The sequence below is a fragment of the Zalophus californianus genome, chromosome 11 (assembly GCF_009762305.2).
Source record: "Zalophus californianus isolate mZalCal1 chromosome 11, mZalCal1.pri.v2, whole genome shotgun sequence".
In the NCBI taxonomy this organism is placed as follows: Eukaryota; Metazoa; Chordata; class Mammalia; order Carnivora; family Otariidae; genus Zalophus; species Zalophus californianus.
Window position 1 is genome coordinate 102,075,205 of NC_045605.1, and position 18,474 is coordinate 102,093,678.

General features: G+C 41.7%; 1 protein-coding gene across 2 annotated transcripts; it reads right to left on the bottom strand.

Moving 5' to 3' along the window:
* Positions 1-5,227: 5,227 nt before the first annotated feature.
* On the bottom strand, positions 5,228-18,026 carry LOC113914534 (transcobalamin-1-like). Of its 2 annotated transcripts, none has more exons than XM_027579848.2 (9): positions 17,913-18,026; positions 14,762-14,941; positions 13,522-13,662; positions 12,274-12,426; positions 10,820-11,010; positions 8,479-8,668; positions 7,292-7,478; positions 5,759-5,877; positions 5,228-5,452 (listed from the first exon to the last, which is right to left on the bottom strand). In XM_027579848.2, exons 1-9 carry the CDS (start codon positions 17,989-17,991, stop codon positions 5,391-5,393), a joined length of 1,302 nt encoding a protein of 433 aa, XP_027435649.2. In that variant the 5' UTR covers positions 17,992-18,026; the 3' UTR covers positions 5,228-5,390. The 2 variants fall into 2 exon arrangements, with proteins under 2 accessions (XP_027435649.2, XP_027435648.2); XM_027579847.2 differs by having other exon boundaries at positions 12,274-12,429.
* Positions 18,027-18,474: the final 448 nt, after the last annotated feature.

Here is an 18,474-nt window from a genome sequence, read left to right on the forward strand (position 1 = left end):
CTTCTAGGTGGCACAGTCGTAGGAGACGATTGGGGCTGAATATGCAGTGATGGCAATGATGAGAGAGTGTCCTTCACCACAATCCTGGGTCATTACGTCAGGAGCGTGGCTGGTGTGAGGGAGCATAAATGGGCCTTCCTCCTGGGCCTTTGTACACCTGCCCAGACAACCTCCTGGCTGTTTATCAGCAACCACTTCATTGAAGGTTAGGCAGTTCCTAAGGCACCGTCTTACGTATGGTTTGAGGTCCTTTTATGCTCTCAGGTGAGGATCTGCCAGGTGAAGTTGGCCTTTATGCAATTAATAAGTTGCTGTGACCTGGGTCCCAGCCTAGGCTCTTTAAGGTTGTTTGGCTTCAGGCAAGCAATGGACCCGAGTTTCCCAGAAATTGTATTTAAAAAAAATTTTTTTAAAGTAGGCTCCACGTCCAGCACGGAGCCTAATGGGAGCTCCAACTCATGACCCAGAGATCAAGACCTGAGCTGAGATCAAACGTCAGATGCTTAACCAACTTGAACCACCCATGTGCCCCACCCAGAGACTGTTTTATTTGATTTCTCTTTCCTTATTTGGGGACAAAGCAGTTTCAAACACCCAGGGCCTTCAGATACTATCTTTTAATTTAAATAATTAGAAAATGTGGATCAATGAACTATATTTAAATATTAAGTATATATATATATTTCAGAAATGCAGCTATATTAAAGCAATGTATACCTCCCTATAACATACAACTAGAAATAATATCTTGAGATTATGAAGGGAGGGGCTAATTTCTTTTGTAACTACTGGATTTTAAGCAGCTTCTTTTAGGGGGACATTCTTCAGTGGCTCCCACCTGAGAATAAAATTCAAAGTCCTTTCTAATGACAAGGCCCCATAAGTTCTGGCTCCTGGTTGTCTTTTGGACCTCCCCTCTGACTGCTTTCTCCCTTGCTCCGTCTGTTCCAGCTGCACTGAGCTACTTGTTGCTCCCTGAACCCATCACCTGCCTTTGCATTTGCTGTCCCCACTGCCCAGAACACTCCTCCTCCCAGTATTCTCACAGTGGCTCCCACACTTCCTTCATGTCTTTGCTCAAAAGCCAGTTTTCAGAGAGGTCTTCCCAGACCATCTCTCTCATGTAGAAGACAGCCTCACCCCCATGGACGTGCACTCTGCCCCTTACCTGCTATGACTCCTCACCCTCTGTCACACTGTGCATGTGGTTTTACTGTATGTCTTCCTCTCCACTCAAATGTCCACTCCGAGGAGGAAGGGTCTTTGTCTCTTGTTCACTGTTCTATCTCCAGCCCTTGAGTTACTACCTAGTTCACAGTAGCAACAGAATACATAATTTTTAGATGAGCAAATTAATGAACAAATATGACATGGACTTTAAAGCATTTTTTTTTTCTTTCTTGGGGGAATGTTGGTGGTTTTGTGAGACGAAAGCACAGGACACATATTGGAGTGCACCAGACAGCTTCTAACATGGCTCCAAGTTCCCACCTCCTGGTAGTCACACCATTGTGAAATCCCCTTCTCCAGAGTGAGGGCCTCACTTCTCATGAATGTAATACAACAAAAGTTATAAGATGAGGTGGCAAAAGTCCAACTTCCCTCTTGCTTGCCATCTCTCTCTGGCTCTTCTTGCTTCTTGCTTTGAGAAAGCCAGCTGCCACATTTTGAGCTGCCTGATGGAGAAACCTATATGGCAAAGAACTGGGAGCAGCCTCCAGTCAACAGCCAGGGAGGGAGGAATCCTGTCAACAATGATGTGAATGAGCTCGAAAGCTGATTCTTCCCCAGTTGAGCTTTCAGAGGAAGCCTCAGTTGACATCTTGATTGTGGCCTCATTGAGAGACCCTGACCCACAGAAACTGTGAGGTAGTACATCTTGTTGTTTTAAGCCATTAAATTTTAGGGTGACTTGTATTATTAACTAATACATGGCGTATGGTGGGAGATGAGGCCAGAAACCACAGTTTGAGGGCTTTGCATGCCATGTGAAGGAGTGGTGGGCACAATAATGCACCCCCCCCCACATATCCACATCCTAATCTCTGAAATCTGTGAATATGTTAGGTCACATGATAAGGGGGAACTAAGGTTGCTAATGAGCTGATTCTAACATGAGATTATTTTGGATTTTCTCGGTGGACCCACTGTAATCAGAGGTCCTTATAAGTGGAAGAGGGAGGCAGGAGAGTGAGTCAGAGAAGGGGATGTGGTGATGGGAACAGAGGTCGGAATGATACAAGTGCTGGCTTTGAAGGTGGAGGAATGCTGGCCTCTCCCAGAAGCTGGAAAAGGCAAGGAAATGGATTCTCCCCTCGAACCTCTAGAAGGAATGCAGCCTCTCAACACCTTGATTTTATCCCAGTGAGATCCATTTCTGACTCCTGACCTCCAGAACTGTACGATGATATGTTTGTCTTAAGCCAGTAATCAGTGGTAATTTGTTGCAGCAGCAGTAAGACTCTAACACAGGATTAGGATCCCAGCATGGCATCGACCTTGGGTTCCAGAGCCTGCTCGTGACCGTCCTGGGATGAGCCACACCCCCTTGGTGTGCCTGCTCCTTAAACACACATTTCCTTATAAATTGCCATTTATAGCCATGGTTGCTGCAAGACTGATTATGATACAATTGTCTCACTTAGCAAATAACTTCCACAACAGGAACCACACAGGCCATACATTTCTTAACTCATATATTTTGATAGTCCTTGGCTAACTATTGAGTGAACTTTGTTTTGTAAGGGAGAGTGGGATATGGGGGTGGGAAGGGGAGAGGCAGAGACAGAGAGAGAGAGAATCTTAAGCAGGCTCCATGCTCAATGTGGAGCCTGTTGTGGGGCTCAGTCTCACAACCCTGAGATCATGACCTGAACCTAAATCAAGAGTTGGACACTTAATTGACTGAGCCACCCAGGTGCCCCTTGAATGAAACTTATTAATTTATTTGCCTGTTTTCTCCTGTGCCTCATTTTCTGGTATCCAAGCACCCAGATTCTCAATGGACATCTGAGAGGTTTATTTGTGTTGATTATTTTCTGCTGCGGCAGCAGAGGGAGGTTTCTCGCCTCAGACAGTCTTAGTTCTGTCATAGTGCTAAGCTTTAGAGCTTCTCATAAAGCAAGGGTGGCCAGAGCTAGGACTCACTGGGCAATGTCAGTAGAACGTGAAGGGAATGTTACTCCCTTTCCCTCCATGTCTGTCTCTGCAATGTTACTATATTCTACTGTGGGACCACTGGTTGGGAAGAACTCAGCTCTGTCTGTTAAGAATGGAGGCTCACAGGGTGCCTGGGTGGCTCAGTTGGTTAAGCAACTGCCTTCGGCTCAGGTCATGATCCTGGAGTCCCGGGATCGAGTCCCACATCGGGCTCCCCGCTCAGCAGGGAGTCTGCTTCTCCCTCTGACCCTCTTCCCTCTCGTGCTCTCTATCTCTCATTCCCTCTCTCTCAAATAAATAAATAAAATCTTAAAAAAAAAAAGAATGGAGGCTCACAGTGCTACAGGGAAGTGTTAGAATCACAGTGGCATAAAGTGAGATTTTATGTTTAATCGAATGAGAGGAATTAAATGAGAATTACAAAGGACATGACTTTTTAATGCTGTGATTACCTGTTATTTGGATCCCTGTCAGTGTGCCAACTAGAATATCCTTATACCACATTTGGGAGAATAGGTCTAATACAAATTGTGTGCTTTACCAGTGTTGACTGGTTATTATTGAAAGTGAGCTAAAATTGTTGAGAGAATCTCAATCTCAAAGGGACCTATTCTAAATTTGTTATATGGAGATTCAGTTTCATCAGTCTACTGTAGGGTCGATACTTTCTGTTATTTTTTGCTTGAGCTTCCTTATTCTTCCTGATGGACAAACCAACCATATGTACTGTTTTTTCCAGGATACTACCAGTTTTTAATCTGTCTTTTTGAGTATAATTATTAACAGTGTTAATAAATTTTACTGTTTACAGCAGTTGCGGTTGGATGTTAGGTTGCATGGTCACACTGTTTATGATAGGAATAGCAGTGATAACATTTTGCATATTTATCACTATAAGCCATTATCCCTCAATTTCACATAGTTTGTAGAGTCCACAAACAGGTCTAACAGCACTTCCTCATGTAAACAGTGCCATGGAGGTCTCCCATCTCTAACTTGGCTTTCAAGATGAGATACAGACCCAAGGGGATAGAATCCATTGCTGTCTAATTATCTGTCATACCCAGTTAATGAAGAATAGAGTGGAGTTGACCCTGAGGGTTGAGGATCAGTACCAGAAGGCAATGGTCAACCTTAACTATAAAGCAGGGTTGCTGGTGGAGGGGAGGAAGCTAAGAGTATCATGAAGGAAACACAGGAGGAATGAGGAAGGCATTGATAAAATTATTTAATTCTGCCTGAAGGCATCTTCCTTCGAGGGATTTCTTTATTTAAAGATTTTATTTATTTATTCATTTTAGAGAGAGAGAGTGTTTGTGAGCAGGGTAAGGAGCAGAGGGGGAAGGAGATGGAGGTGTGGAAGGAATCTCCAGCATACTTGGTGCCCAGTGTAGGGCTCACCCTGGGGCTCCATCTCACAACACTGAGATCATGACCTGAGCTGAAATCAAGAGTGGGACACCTAACTGTCTGAGCCACCCAGGCACCCCTAGGTGCCCCCTGATTTAATATATATATTTTTTAAAATGTGAATTCTACTGAAGTGAACATCAAAGGTGAGTTTTTCTGCATGTGTATTTTGATGATATAAATATCAGAGTGATTTTATGGGGAAGTAAAAGGAAAATACATGTGGAGGAACAACAAATGGACCCCAAGGGAGATAGCTGGAGGAAGGGATGATATTATTCCTGAGACTTTATGGACTGGCCTTTTGTGTAGAAGCCTCATCTTTCTGTCTTTCTCCAGAGCAGTATTTATCTCTACCCACTGCCTTTCTAAGTGGACTGCAATATGTCCCCTCGGTTTGTCCCTTATATCTGGGCCTCAGAGAGCTATCTCCCTACAGATTTTCTACCTGATCTCATTGGCTGCTGCTTCAACATTAGATCTAGAACCTCATCTCCATTCTCACCCACTGCCCAAGTTCACCCACACAGTTTGCAGTCGAACCTTGAGTAGAAATCGGGTTAGACATGTGGTCTAATCTCTTTTCCCTTCCTCTTCCTACAGTGGTCTTCCCTCTATCAATAATCACCCTTTAAACTGAAATCATTAGAACATGCTCTTTTTGTATTGCTGTTGATCTTTTATTGAACACACAAAGAGAGAAGGGGAGGTTATTGACCCTCTGTTGAAACTGAGATGAGTGAAAAGGATGGCATGAGGCCAACGTCTGCCTGCAAGGCCACTGCAAATGATTTGATCCAGCTGAGGAAGGTTTGAATTTATTAGTATATGCTCCAACGAACCTCCAGATCATCTCCTGCATGGACAACATAACTACCAACTCCTGAAAAGGAAGAACGAGAAGTGGGCCAAATGATTTTTTTAAATGATTTATTTATTTTAGAGAGAAAGAGAGCAGGAGCAGGGGGAGGGGCAGAGGGAGAGGGAGAGAATTTCAGGCAGACTCCCCACTGAGTGTGGAGCCCTACAGGGGGCTTGATCTCACAACCCTGAGATCATGGTCTGAGCTGAAAGCAAGAGTCTCACTTTCCCAATGCCTTGGCACATTCCCCACCAAAGCTCACCCCCTCACATCTGGATGTTTGGGGCATTGTCACTCTGTGGGGCTTTCTAGCACTCTCTCCCTTACCTTGGCTCAGGGGTTCGCCATTGCTCAGGAGCTCCCAGTAGGTTCTGTCATTATTGTTGGCCTTTATGCCCCGAACAGTGGTGATGTAGGGGCCCCATGAGCTCTCCTCAACTGTGAAACTGTGGGGACAATAAATGGGTTACAGGAACTTATAAATTTTCAAAGGCAACCTTAATGGGCATTTCTCAAACTTCAGTGTACCTAAGAATCATTTGAAGCAGTTATCAAGAAAAGCAGATTTCCTGGCTCTATCCTCAGATACTTTGATTTGGTAGGTCTGGGTGGGGACTAGGAATCTGCATGTGTCATAAACACTCCACAAGATTCTGATGCAGGCACTCCATGATCTGTGCTAAATTAGAGGAATGATGCCTGTTTCTGCCCCCGCCTTCCTTCAGAGTAGACACTCTGTAGTCAACAACTACTAATCTTCTATCCCAAGATAGTCACTGTTGAAGATACTAAAGCAGCAGAAGAAAATGTTAACCTCATGTCCTATAGGCAACATAAATTAGTAGGTTTTCTCTTAGGAAAGAAGAACAGGAAAGAACAATTAAATATTTCCTGTTGTCTTTATTAAAAAGTGACATGGTCAGTGTCTGTTTCACGTTCCCTGGTCACATTTCTCTGACTTCCTGGGAGCCTTTGAAAGCAACCTTTATAATATTTACATATATATATATGTATATCACTACATACATATACACACATATATGCATATATGTAATTTTCTCTATGGAATCTTACATCATGTTACTGGACAAATAATTGCTGATTAGATTTAGGGAGTCAAATGAGCCATACCTTTCAGAGGCAAAGTCAATATCTTAATTTTAATATTTGACCTCTTTAGGCCAGGAAAACTTAATCTAGGGGTCCATGAATCTGAAAGGGGTGGGAGCATGGAGAAGCATTTGTGAAACCTCTGATTTAAAGGACAAGTTTTGTGTGTATGTCTACCTGTCTGGGATCAGCATCCACTGCCCTCATCTGATTTTGAAAGCTGTCAATGATTCAATAATAATGACCCAGTATTCTAAACACAAAATGATTGACCTAAGAGGTTCTATTTTTTTAATGTTTTTTTTAATTTATTTATTCATGAGAGTCAGAGAGAGAGAGAGAGAGAGAGAGAGGCAGAGGCAGAGGGAGAAGCAGGCTCCCCGCCCAGCAGGGAGCCCGAATGCAGGCCTCGATCCCAGAACCCTGGGATCATGACCTGAGCCGAAGGCAGACGCTTAACCATCTGAGCCACCCAGGCGCCCGAGGTTCTATTTGTTGAAGGAATTTTACTGACAGAGGAGAGATCCTTGGGACTTATTCACCCATTAAGTGAATATTAATTTAATACCTACGTGTGCTAGAAGATGAAAAGTCTGACCTTTTTTTAATCCCTGCCATGAGATGTAGATGGACAGCAAAGTACCAATAAAGAAGTGTTTCGAATGTACTTTGTATTCAGGTGCTTATGTATTCTTACTGAGTCTTTCAAAATCACCAAATACCTTCACCTTAGTTTACATACAGACATACCTAAATAGAGTTGCATTTTCTTTCTGAGCTTTTTCCATCACATCTAGGAAGACAGAACCATCTGCCACAGAGACCATGATGTTATCTATTTGATTATTGACTACCACAGAGTAATTTACTTCGATTTGTGAGTGTGGGACAGCAGGTGTCACTGATATAGGCTCCTGAGTAGAGATGTTGAAGTTATCTGGCAGAGACAGAAAAGCAGACAAGAATTACTATTCAGAATAATAAAAGTGATGTTTGAGTTTACATACCCATGCAACCCCTCTCCCAGGCCTCTAAGGAGCAAGAATCATCAACCAAGGGGCAGATCTCTCATGTGACTAAACCAGATATGCACCGGTTTGTAAATGAGTGTATTTGGCTCCACTCCCAGCTGTTTAAGCAATTCAATTGCCCTGTCTCCCGTTTCTCACAGAGGCTCCTGAGTTTTGGGGGTTTTGTTGTTGTTTTTGGTTGTTTTGTTTTGTTCTGCTATTGTATTGCATACAATAATGCTTCCCTTTTTTTGGGTACCTTTTTTATTTCTTAACATTTATTGAAAACATATTAAGTGCCAGGCACTGTACTAATCATTTTACATGGCTTATCTTACATTCAGTCCTTACAAAAACCCACGTTAGATACTATTATCATGTGCATTTTTTTATATTAGTAAACTGAAGTTTAGGGATTAACATTTTTTTTGAGGTCCCTAAACCTGAAAGTGGCTGAACCAGGAATGAGCAGAGATAAAAGTCAAGTCTTCTTTCATCCCTAGTTGAAAAATCAGTTATTTGAATAAATGATTCATGCTGTAATTTTCTTATGACACTGCCATATTCCTCCCATATTCCTCTGAGCTCCCCGAGGGCTCACTCATTGTGAGTGAGAGTCAGAGACACCATACTTTGCTTAGAATGGGAATGATGCTCAGAACATGTCTAGCTGGCCATGAGAAAACATGCCTTTGGAGGTAGACATCATTGAATCAAGTCTACCTTGTTTATCCATGTTTGAACCAAGAACAACACCTACTACCTTGTTAAGAACAGATCCTCAGGTGGTTATAATCACTGGTGACACATGGAGGATCGAGTTCTATCTGGGAACTGTTATGCTTTAGCGGTTTATCTGGTCACTTTTGGTCCCTAAGGACACCTTAGTCTCGCATGCTTTGGGTAATATGCTCTTTAGTACTCTACCTGAGCCATAGACACAAGAAGAGTCTTTGTTAATGTCCAAGTAGGTCTTTCCCATCAGGGCTGGTAAGATTTGAGCTGCAGCAGTTGGCATACGAAATGCTCCTTGAGAAATTTCTGTGAGCACTATATCCCGTGTTTTTTGGCAATCCCATTGATTTTTATTGTAATAGTCTGATGAGACAAAGAGAGCCTAATGTGTGAGAGAGAGAATGAGAGGGAATGAGAATGAACTACAGAAAAATCAAATAAGGGAAAAGCCTACATGTAACGAATTCAGTAAATATTTATGGGTCATTGACCACAGGGAAGGCACCTTGGACAACTAGGATACCTTCCCTGCCACCAAGAAATTTATAAACTAGTTTGGGGGGAGGCGGGGAATGGCTTAAGAACACAACCGATAATGGCATCGATGAGAACAGGCTGTCTCTACCATATTCACTCTTGTAGCCTTGACACTGGAAGAATACCTGTCACATAGAGGCGCTTGATAAATGCTGTTAACAGACAATCATAAAAGAGCCCCTCAGGTGAATGCCTTAAGAGAAACATCTAGTGCCATGGTCTTTCAGAAGAGGAAGAGCACATAAACATTTAGTGACGCTGAAGAAAGCCTTTGTGGAGAGGCAGTACTTGAGGTAGGTCTTGACAGTATATAGGCATTTCAGTAGGTGACTTGAGGGGAGGAGTACTATACTCAGAGGGAACCGTGTGATCAAGCGTGCTAAGATAGGTGCGGCCAGGGCATGGCCTGCCCGTGATAACACTCTCTATATTTTAGCAAAATCCTCAGAGGATTCCTCCTGTCCTGGGAGGCTGGTATACAGGGGAGACTCAGGGTGACTGTGAAAAAACAGGCTTGAGAATGAGGTTGGGGTCACATTGGTGGATCTTCAAGCTTCAGGGTGAGGTGTCTGACATTATTTCCCTAACAATGGGGAGTACAATAGATTCTTGTATAGAAACTATCCAAGCAGCAGATGTAAACTGGAGGGGACAGCATGATGGGGTAGGAAAAGTTAGTAAGGTATCAGAGTAAGACAAGGACTAAAATGGGCTGGGCCTGCAGACATCATTCTGTAGTTTCTCAGGGAAGGACAGTTCCTCCTTTCATTTTCTTCAGAAGATCCTTTAAGTTAACCAAGATGTCAACAAGCATTTGTGGGATATTAAAAAAAAGGATCCTATTTAATTTCCTCTTAAAAACTGTCTTATAGCCAAGCAGCTCTCAAGCCTGCTGTAAATTAACATCACTTATACGGTTTTGAAACCAGACCAAGGGCCATGCTCCACCTCTAAGTTTCTGGTGTGGAGTCTAAACTTTAGTGTTTCCCAAAAGCTCCTCCAGGTGATTCAAACTTGCAGCCAGAATGGGCAACCACTGTTTTATGAAGTCCAAACTCAGCAGGAAGGCAACAGCCTCACCAGCACCAACAGTAAAAACAACCTGTGTGATCAGACCCCTGTTACACCCCAGCTTCTTCTGGTAATTTTCCCCAAGGCCCTGCGCTGGCCACATTGAACACCTTCATCTTCCTAAAATATGTTATGTTCTTCTGTACCTCTGGTCTTTGTCTTTATTGTCCTCTTTCCCCGGGGGAAGCCCTCTCATCCTGGGGTGGGTGGCAGACTCCTACTCATACTAAAGACTCAGTGAAATTTTTTCTATAAATTTTCCTTTGTCTCTTCTTGTATCTACCCCTTAGAGTTGAGTAAATCAGTGAATATGCAGGAATAAAGCCCCAGACTTCAAGGAACATATACAGAACAGAGTAGGTGTTGGTGTTGAGTATGAGTTTTGATACCAGCTGTTTCATTTCCATTCCTATCTGAATCACTTTCTGGCTTTGTAATGTCAGGCAAGTTACTGATACTCCATGACTCATGCTCTCATTCTGGGAAATGGAGGTAATAATATTTTCCTCACTGGGTTGTTGTGTGTGTTAATGAGCATGGCAATAAAGACTAGCTGGTATTACTGGCACTGCCTCTTAATTACTTGGACAACAATAATCTAATAATCTAATTTGGGAGGTAAGAGGCAAGCACCAAATGCTGGTATATGGTAAACTGTGAGATTACGTTTGATAGAACAACATAGTAGGTTGCAGTGGACTCTAGAATTTTGTAAAAAAGTTGTAGTTAGGAAAAGCTTCATGGAAGCATTGGACATGGAAAGGTAAGGATTGAAGGTGAGGAGAATACATTTCTGTCGGGAGCAGAATCACATAAAAACAGTTAGTATAGGAAACAGAATGGGTAATATCTTAGGGGACCAAGAAGAAAGCTATTTCTTTCCTTCATGACTCTCTCCTCTGTCTCCTGTTTTACCCTGACTTACCTGCATAGCTTCTCCTGTACTATATATGTTTCCAAGGAGACCATTTTCTTTTTTCTGACACAGAATCTTAGCTATCAGTGACTCCATATGATTATCAATAGTCTCTAAATCCTTTGTATCTATTTTGTTCTGCCCACTTGTTATACTTCTTTTCACACAGGTCAGAGCCAGGACAGCCATCGCGCCAGTATCTGCCAGGAAACAAAACATTGGTGATAGGGTGACCAACCATTCCTTGGACTGAGGGGTCTCCTGGTATGTAGGATTTTCAATGCTAAAAGAGGGACAGATCTGGGCAAACTGGGAAGATTGGTCATGCTAGTTGATGATGGGAGAGAAGGATTTGAAGATATAGCAATCATCCCTCCAGCACTAACCACTCAAATATTTCAAGATCCATTTCTTATGTTGAGTAACTCCATACTTCATACTCAATAACTCACCTGTTGGTCATAGAAACACATGGATTTGCAGGTGCATACACATGAACAGCCTTCCACTTCTACATCTTGGTTGGTTTCATTTTTTTCATCTCTCAGCCAAATTGGCAAAGGAATTGAGATAAGTCAGAATGATACCCCAAATAAAATATGTCTTTGCCATGTTCCAATGTTTCCATTAGGCTGATTAGCAAATAGCACTTAAGAGAATTGTTTTCCAATAAAGCTTCTTAAGGGGGAGGATGAAACAAGAGATTGGAAGAAGGGAGGATAAGGTCTTTTTCTGGCTTGTTATTTGGTTTCCCTGATATTCTTTACGTATGATACTTTCCCCTTCACATAGAAAGAAATCTCACATTCTCCTTGTTACAGAGATACTGAGTGGTGATTTTCTTTGGGCTTCTTGGAGAAAGATGAGCTTGTGTATCTGGAGCCATAGGGTTGAGCAACAATACTAGCTGTCTAGAGGGGGCTTCTTTTTGGGTGTGTAAGCTGACCCAGGAGAAAATTTCTAGTTCTTCTCTATTGGGGATACAGACTTTATTGTTCAAAATATTGGGCCTTGTCCTGGAGAGGTTGTGTTGTCCATGTAAGCCCACACATGCAAAAGGTCTCAATAAATTTGAGAAAGAGGCAAAGTTAAGATAAATGAATTCCACTGTTTTCCTTTCTCTAATACTTATACTTCCTAAAATGTCTTATATGAAGATTCTCACAATCTATCCTTATTTTACAGATGGGAAAAATAAGGTCAAAGGTTAACATCCATTGATTATATAATTCAAAGAATGGTAAGGTAGCAACTGGATCTTTCTACTATAGTACACATCTAGGAAGATGTTTAAATGCCTCCCAATATCCATTCTTCTCAAAAAGAAAATTCTCTTCCATGATTGCTAGGGTAAAGAGGATTAAAAAAAAAAGTCAATGTATTTACTGGTAGAAAAACTCAAAGGAAAAGACTTACCAGGGACTCTGCCCTCTATGCCAAGGGAATTGGGTGTAATGACTCACCTACTGAGAACTGTTGATGAAAATAGTAATTTTTACTTTCAGGATCCAAGATTTTAATAACTTCAGTGATTGAGTAATTCCCACTGAATAGACACAAGGCCAAAATGTCCAGGCTGAGCTGGTAGTAGTTAGTCAGTGGATTACCATCATGGTCTTCTGTCAGAGAGGAAAGAAATACCTTACTCATGGAAAGAATACTGGAGTAATAAATTTTCGATCTATTCATATTTGCTTTGTTTGAATTTCTTTACATTTAAGAAGGGTGAGTAATAGAGGGGGGAAGATCGCTCAAAGAATCAGCAAATCTGAGAAATGTGAAGGCTGTTAAGAGCCACCAAATTCAACTCAATTCCTTTCATTTTATGACAGAGGAGACTCAGCACTAAAGAGATTAAAATACCATTCTGATACTCAGGTGGTTACAGAACTAGGAGTAGAACACAGATCCGCACCACCCCCCCAAGCCTCTTGCACTTTCATTGGTAATGTGTTCAAACTGTAAGTGGAATAGAAGTAGAGGCCATCTCAAAAGAAGATGGGATTAGACAGGCTTAATGAATAATAGTATAAATAAAAACTGCACCTCACTAGTAGCCGTCATGGTCAGCCTATTTTTCCCAGTGTTAAAGTACTTTTGGCTTTAGTTCTTCTACTAGTATCATATGCTTTGGTACTTCTGACAGTGTCTTGTGTTACTCAGCTATTTCTGGTGTATTTCATTATTTGTCTAAAAACCAAGCCTCTAGAGAACAAGAGAACAGTGCCGTGTGTGTGTGTGTGTGTGTGTGTGTGTGTGTATGTGTGTGTGTGCATCATCATTTGTAAGGTTGATGTAGAATCGGTGCTCATTTGAACTTATTTGAAAGGAAAATTCAAGACGCTGGGGTGCCTGGGTGTCTCAGTTGGTTAGATGTCTGCCTTCGGCTCAGATCATGATCCCAGGGTCATGACTGAGCCCTGCATCAGGCTCCCTGCTGAGCAAGGAGCCTGCTTCTCCCTCTCCCTCTGCCTACCACTCCCCCTGTGTGTGTGTGCTCTCTCTCTGTCAAATAAATAAAAATCACAATCTTTAAAAGAAAAAAGAAAATTCAAGACACATGTTGAAGGAGGGAAGAAGGGAAAGTGATCTGCAAAGATTGTGGGATGAGTAGAATGAAGAGAAGGAAAGACCAAAGGGAAACTGTTCAGTTCTGAACCAGTGGAAGAGAGGACAAGGTTGTCCAGGATCTCTGAAGATTTGAGTCTTACCCATATTTTTAATTTCTGCTTTGTATTTATTTCCTAATATTTTGATCAGTTCAGAATAATTGATAGAAATTCCGTCAGGCCCTTTACATGCTCCCAAAGCCAGTATAGCCAATGCAAGCTGTCCCGAGGTTAAAGATGGCTCTGAAAAGAAAAGTATTCAAGTTTAACAAGGTACATGCTTGTGATTTTTCTTTGGCCTCCTGTCTTTCTCGTGACTTACATTGCCTGTCAGTTCTCTCTTTTTTCCCACTCAGTACAAATATTTTACTGTTCTCTTATTTATTCCCAAAGCAGAGACTTTTCTAGCAGTGCTGTATAAATGCAAACTAGATCTTAGTCTTCCCCATGCAATCATGAGATGTTTTTGGAATCACACAATCCTTATAAAAATTTTAAAAGAAGAAAAATAGATAATAAAGCCTTGGGATTTATTCTCTGTGGGTGCCATCTTGCCAAGATAGTAATAATTGACTTAGATGTTCTGCCTTAGAGAACATCAAAATTCTCCGGCTTCTCTTAATTCTTACAGTAATATTGTGAGGTAGGTATTGGTGGCTTAATTTTCCCCTTATTTCAGTTAGAAAGCTAAGGCTCAGTATTGACATGAAGGACTCAGGGGGGATCCTGCACTCAACCCCAGTCCTCATCTGGGGTGCCTGGGTGGCTCAGTTGGTTAAGTGTCTGACTCTTGATTTTGGCTCAGGTCATGGTCTCAGGGTTGTGGAATTGAGCCCCGAATTTGGCTCTGAATGCTGAGCATGGAGCCTGCTTAAGATTCTCTCTCTTCTTCTCCATCTGTTCCCCCCTCCCTCTTTAAACAAAACAAAGCAAAAACAGAGAAAAACAAACAAACAAAAGCCCCCAGTCTTCATCTCTATTTCCCTGTGATTCCCTTGCCATTGTCAGTTTTCTTATGTGTGGGTCACATCCTTGTCTGGTTGTCAACTCAGCTAGTTTATATAATAGTGTTAGTGAATGAGAGTCTTTAATTTCTTTTGCTTATCCTTGTACCTTTTGAAGGAAAATGTTTTTCAGGACTCAAGTAAGGCCTGGACATAGAATAAATGGCAGAAGATTGATGTTTTGAGGTACCTTTCTGTCCCCTCAAGTTTTATACAGCTAGGATAGATGTAGCAGGGAGACTTTGGACACACAATTTTGTCCAAGGATCTGTGGCTGGAGAGAATCCTTATGGATAGATAAGTCTTCTTCTAAATTTTCCAGAGATGTAGGTACTCACTTTTATTTTCCACAGCGGTATTGACTTGTTGGATCAGCTGTTGTTCTTGGTTTGGGTTCAGGATCCCACCAAGTCTGAGGGACAGCAGGACATTGGCAGCATGGATTCCTTTGGTATATTTTGAATTGATCATTGTGCTTATCAGAGGGTTTAGAGCAGTATAGTATTCCTTGCTTACCTCTGTGGCAGGGTAAGGAGGAGATAAGAAATATACATTAAGAAAATATTAAGGAACAGGAACACTAGCAATGGGGTTGGTATTAAAATGTTAAGTAACAGATATGGCACAGACAGAGCAATCCAGTGGTCACTGGCTGTGTTGCTGGAACAATACAAAGGTGAGTCTGGAGTCTCTGCTACATCAGGTATTACTCCTTTACCAACCAGGATGGAAATGTTTCCATGCTTTAACAGCTGTTTCAGCTGTACTAACGTGTACTGACAGAACATCAGTCTTGCCTGGGAGATCTAGTATCATTCACTAATTTTGAGGATGAGGCCTGACCAGGATGTCCTTAAAGAAACCTCTATAACTGAAGGGTTAATGGAGACTAGAATACATGTCTTCTGAATCCCAGTCCTTTCTACTTGCTGGATTGAGTTCTTTCCCTCCTCCATCTTCTTCTAAATCAATCAGATTAATACTGAGGGAAACAACACAACAGTTCTATGTTTCAGTGGTGATTGACCCCAAAGCTGAATTGTCTGGTTGCCCAACCGACCTGGCATCAAGATCATTATTCGGCAGCATGCACCTTTCAGAAAACCCTCTAGGCTTAGCCTACATTTTGTCCAAATCTCAGGAGAAAGGATAGGGAGAGTCACATTCTACTGTGGAGGTAAAAAGAGAGTCCAGAGACCCCAAGAACTAGAGGAAAATTAGAGGAATTAGTGACCACTTAAAACATTTTTAAATGTACTTTGTTCCGGGCACCTGAGTGTCTCAATTGGTTGAGCAGCCAACTCTTGATTTCAGTTCAGGTCATGATCTCAGGGTGGTGGGATTGATCGCTGGGTTGGGCTCTGTGCTCAGCTTAGAGTCTGCTTGAGATTCTTTCTCTCTTTCTCCTTCTGCCCCTCCCCCTGCTCATGGTTGCTCTCTCTCTCTGTAAAATAGGGCACGTGTTGTAATGAGCACTGGGTGTTATATGCAAATAATGAATCATTGAACATTACATCAAAAACTAATGTACTGAATGGTGACTAACATAACATAAAAAATATAAATAAATAAAAAAATTTTAAAAACTGTACTTTGTTAACACTCCCAAGCAAGAAAAAAAATGTACTTTGTGAACACTCCCAAGCAAGACAAAACCTACCCATCTCCAGATTATCTCTTGGGTTATTAGGTTACTGAGAAGAGCATGAGCCCTGTGTTCAATCAGACCTTGGCTGGATTCTGTGGTACTTAACTTACCACTATGGGTGTCTTATGTAACTTTCCTGACCTTCTGTTTCCCCATTTTAAAATTGTGGATAGGGGTGCCTGGGTGGTTCAGTTGTTAAGCGTCTGCCTTCGGCTCATGTCATGATCCCAGGGTCCTCGGATCAAGCCCCGCATCGGGCTCCCTGCTCAGCGGGAAGCCTGCTTCTCCCTCTCCCACTCCCCCTGCTTGTGTTCCCGTTCTCGCTATCTGTCTCTCTGTCAAATAAATAAACAAAATACTTAAAAAAATAAAATTGTGGATATTAACACCTATTTTATAGATATTGGACAAGGAGTCACTTAACAAACTGTAAAATACCAACATATTATCACTTTTAGCTTAGCTGGAGTTTTCTATCACTATATTTAGAGAACTGAGGCAATGTGAGTTCTCTACCGCCCAATGTGGGGCTCAGAATCACCACCCTGAGATCAAGAGTCACATGCTCTACTGACTGAGTCAGCCAGATGCCCTCCATCTTTCTTCTCTTTAAAAGAGAGTCAGGGAGATCTGAACTAGTGGTTGTAGAAAAGTCCTGGTTTGTTACAAGAACAATTGGACAATTGTTGAGTCATGGCGAGATTTTGTGGAAACATCCAGTTCAGCAGATTTTCTGGCACTGAAACAGAGTTTTCAGTTCCTGGTCAACCACTCATCAGTTTCCTTGACCACTAAAGACAAAGTTAATTATTTTTTACAATGAATTAAACTTCAAAACCTCCACAGAGACCCTCTATTCTTAGGATACAACAAAAGAAATGACAGGCCAGGAAGAGAAATTAGAGTTGGCAGAGTTTGTGCTTTGGCTTGTGTGAACACAAGTCTTTCTATTGTGGTGTTGACCTCTTCTTGTAGGCTACAGAATACCAGGAGCATGTAGCCACCCATGGCACCACATAGTCATCTTTGGACTGTGTTTAAGCTCAATTCCAGGGTAAAGACATAAAAAAGAGAAATAATGCACCTGAGAGCTATACCAGGCTTCATGACATCACTTGCTTCAACACCTTTCCCCAATTATCCTCAACTTATGGATGACGCTAAAGAAATTTAGGAACATTAGATCATTCAGCTAGTAAGGGGTCAGACTACACCTGAACCAGTTTTTCTTTCTCCTACTTAGTATTTTTTAATAGAATCATACAATCTCAGTATCCTATACCCAGAGGAGATGATGAGCTTATACCTGTGTCCTGTGGAGAAGAGTTGGAGGGAGGGAGACGTGTAGCTTGGAACATCTAAACTCAATAATGACAAGAGAGGTCTTCATTATTTGACAGGGATTATTAACACTATTTTTTTTTCTGTGTAGTTATAAAGGGTTAACCCAAAACCCATGGGTTGAACTTCAAAAAAATAGATTGCCTCTCAAATTCAAAAGAAAACTTTCTATGATCTTGAAAAATTTCTAGCATCATGAATATTCTGTCACTGAAAATGAAGAATAGACAGTTGCTTGGTAGGGTTGCTATGGTGGAGAAAATCTCCATATAGGAAGAACAGTTAGGCAAGTTAGCATTGAATCTACGATCCCTCTTAAAACCACATACATTATGGAACTTTCCTCACCATGTCCTGCCACATTTTACATTACTCATAGAGTCCAACCACAAATAGAACTGAAACAGGGTCTTTCTTCAGGTCACTCTAAACAAGTTCCCTGCCAGTAGACTTTAGAAGACTATCACAGTAGGAGTAATTTTAGCCCAACACATACTCACCGCAGATCTCACATTGTTGCCTTGGAATAAGAGAAAACAATAGGAGCCCCACTAGGGGCAGCTGGTGGGATTGTCTCATCTCTCCAACAGTGTTCTGTAATGGTGAGAGCTTGTCTGGCTATTTATTGGGTGATGGCAGAGGGTAATGAGAGCTCCTCCCTTAGTTTGCCTCAGCCACTTTCACTTAAGCAAATATTGCGCAATATCAGGGGGTGTGGTCAGATGTATTTGTCCCAAAATTGTGATCAGCCAGGAAGAAGACTTGAAAGGAAAAAGGAAGAGGAAATAAGTGTTCTTTGTTTCCTATCCCAAACTGTAGGATTCATATTCCTTACTTGCCTTTCAGCCCAATGAGAATAAATTAAATGTCCCTGTTTTCCATTCCGCTTTCCTGGTGTTTTATTATGTTTCTTGAAACATTAGGTTTGATGGGAAAGGGCTTATAAAAACATGTAAAAATGGAAGTAGACGTTGTAGGACTAAATTGAACCAGGCAAGATGGGGGAGCCTGGCACCTGAGGATCTTTGGCATAGTGGTTTTTGATGTATGATTTTCTTCTGA

What these genes read in the sequence shown, in the direction of transcription:
- LOC113914534 (XM_027579847.2), bottom strand. Translation starts at nt 17,991, where the DNA reads ATGAGACAATCCCACCAGCTGCCCCTAGTGGGGCTCCTATTGTTTTCT. An exon ending in GCAACAATGTGAGATCTGCG is followed by an intron (nt 14,942 to 17,912) that starts GTGAGTATGTGT and finishes ACCCTGCCACAG; the next exon opens with AGGTAAGCAAGGAATACTAT. An exon ending in TACCGCTGTGGAAAATAAAA is followed by an intron (nt 13,663 to 14,761) that starts GTGAGTACCTAC and finishes TTTTCTTTTCAG; the next exon opens with AGCCATCTTTAACCTCGGGA.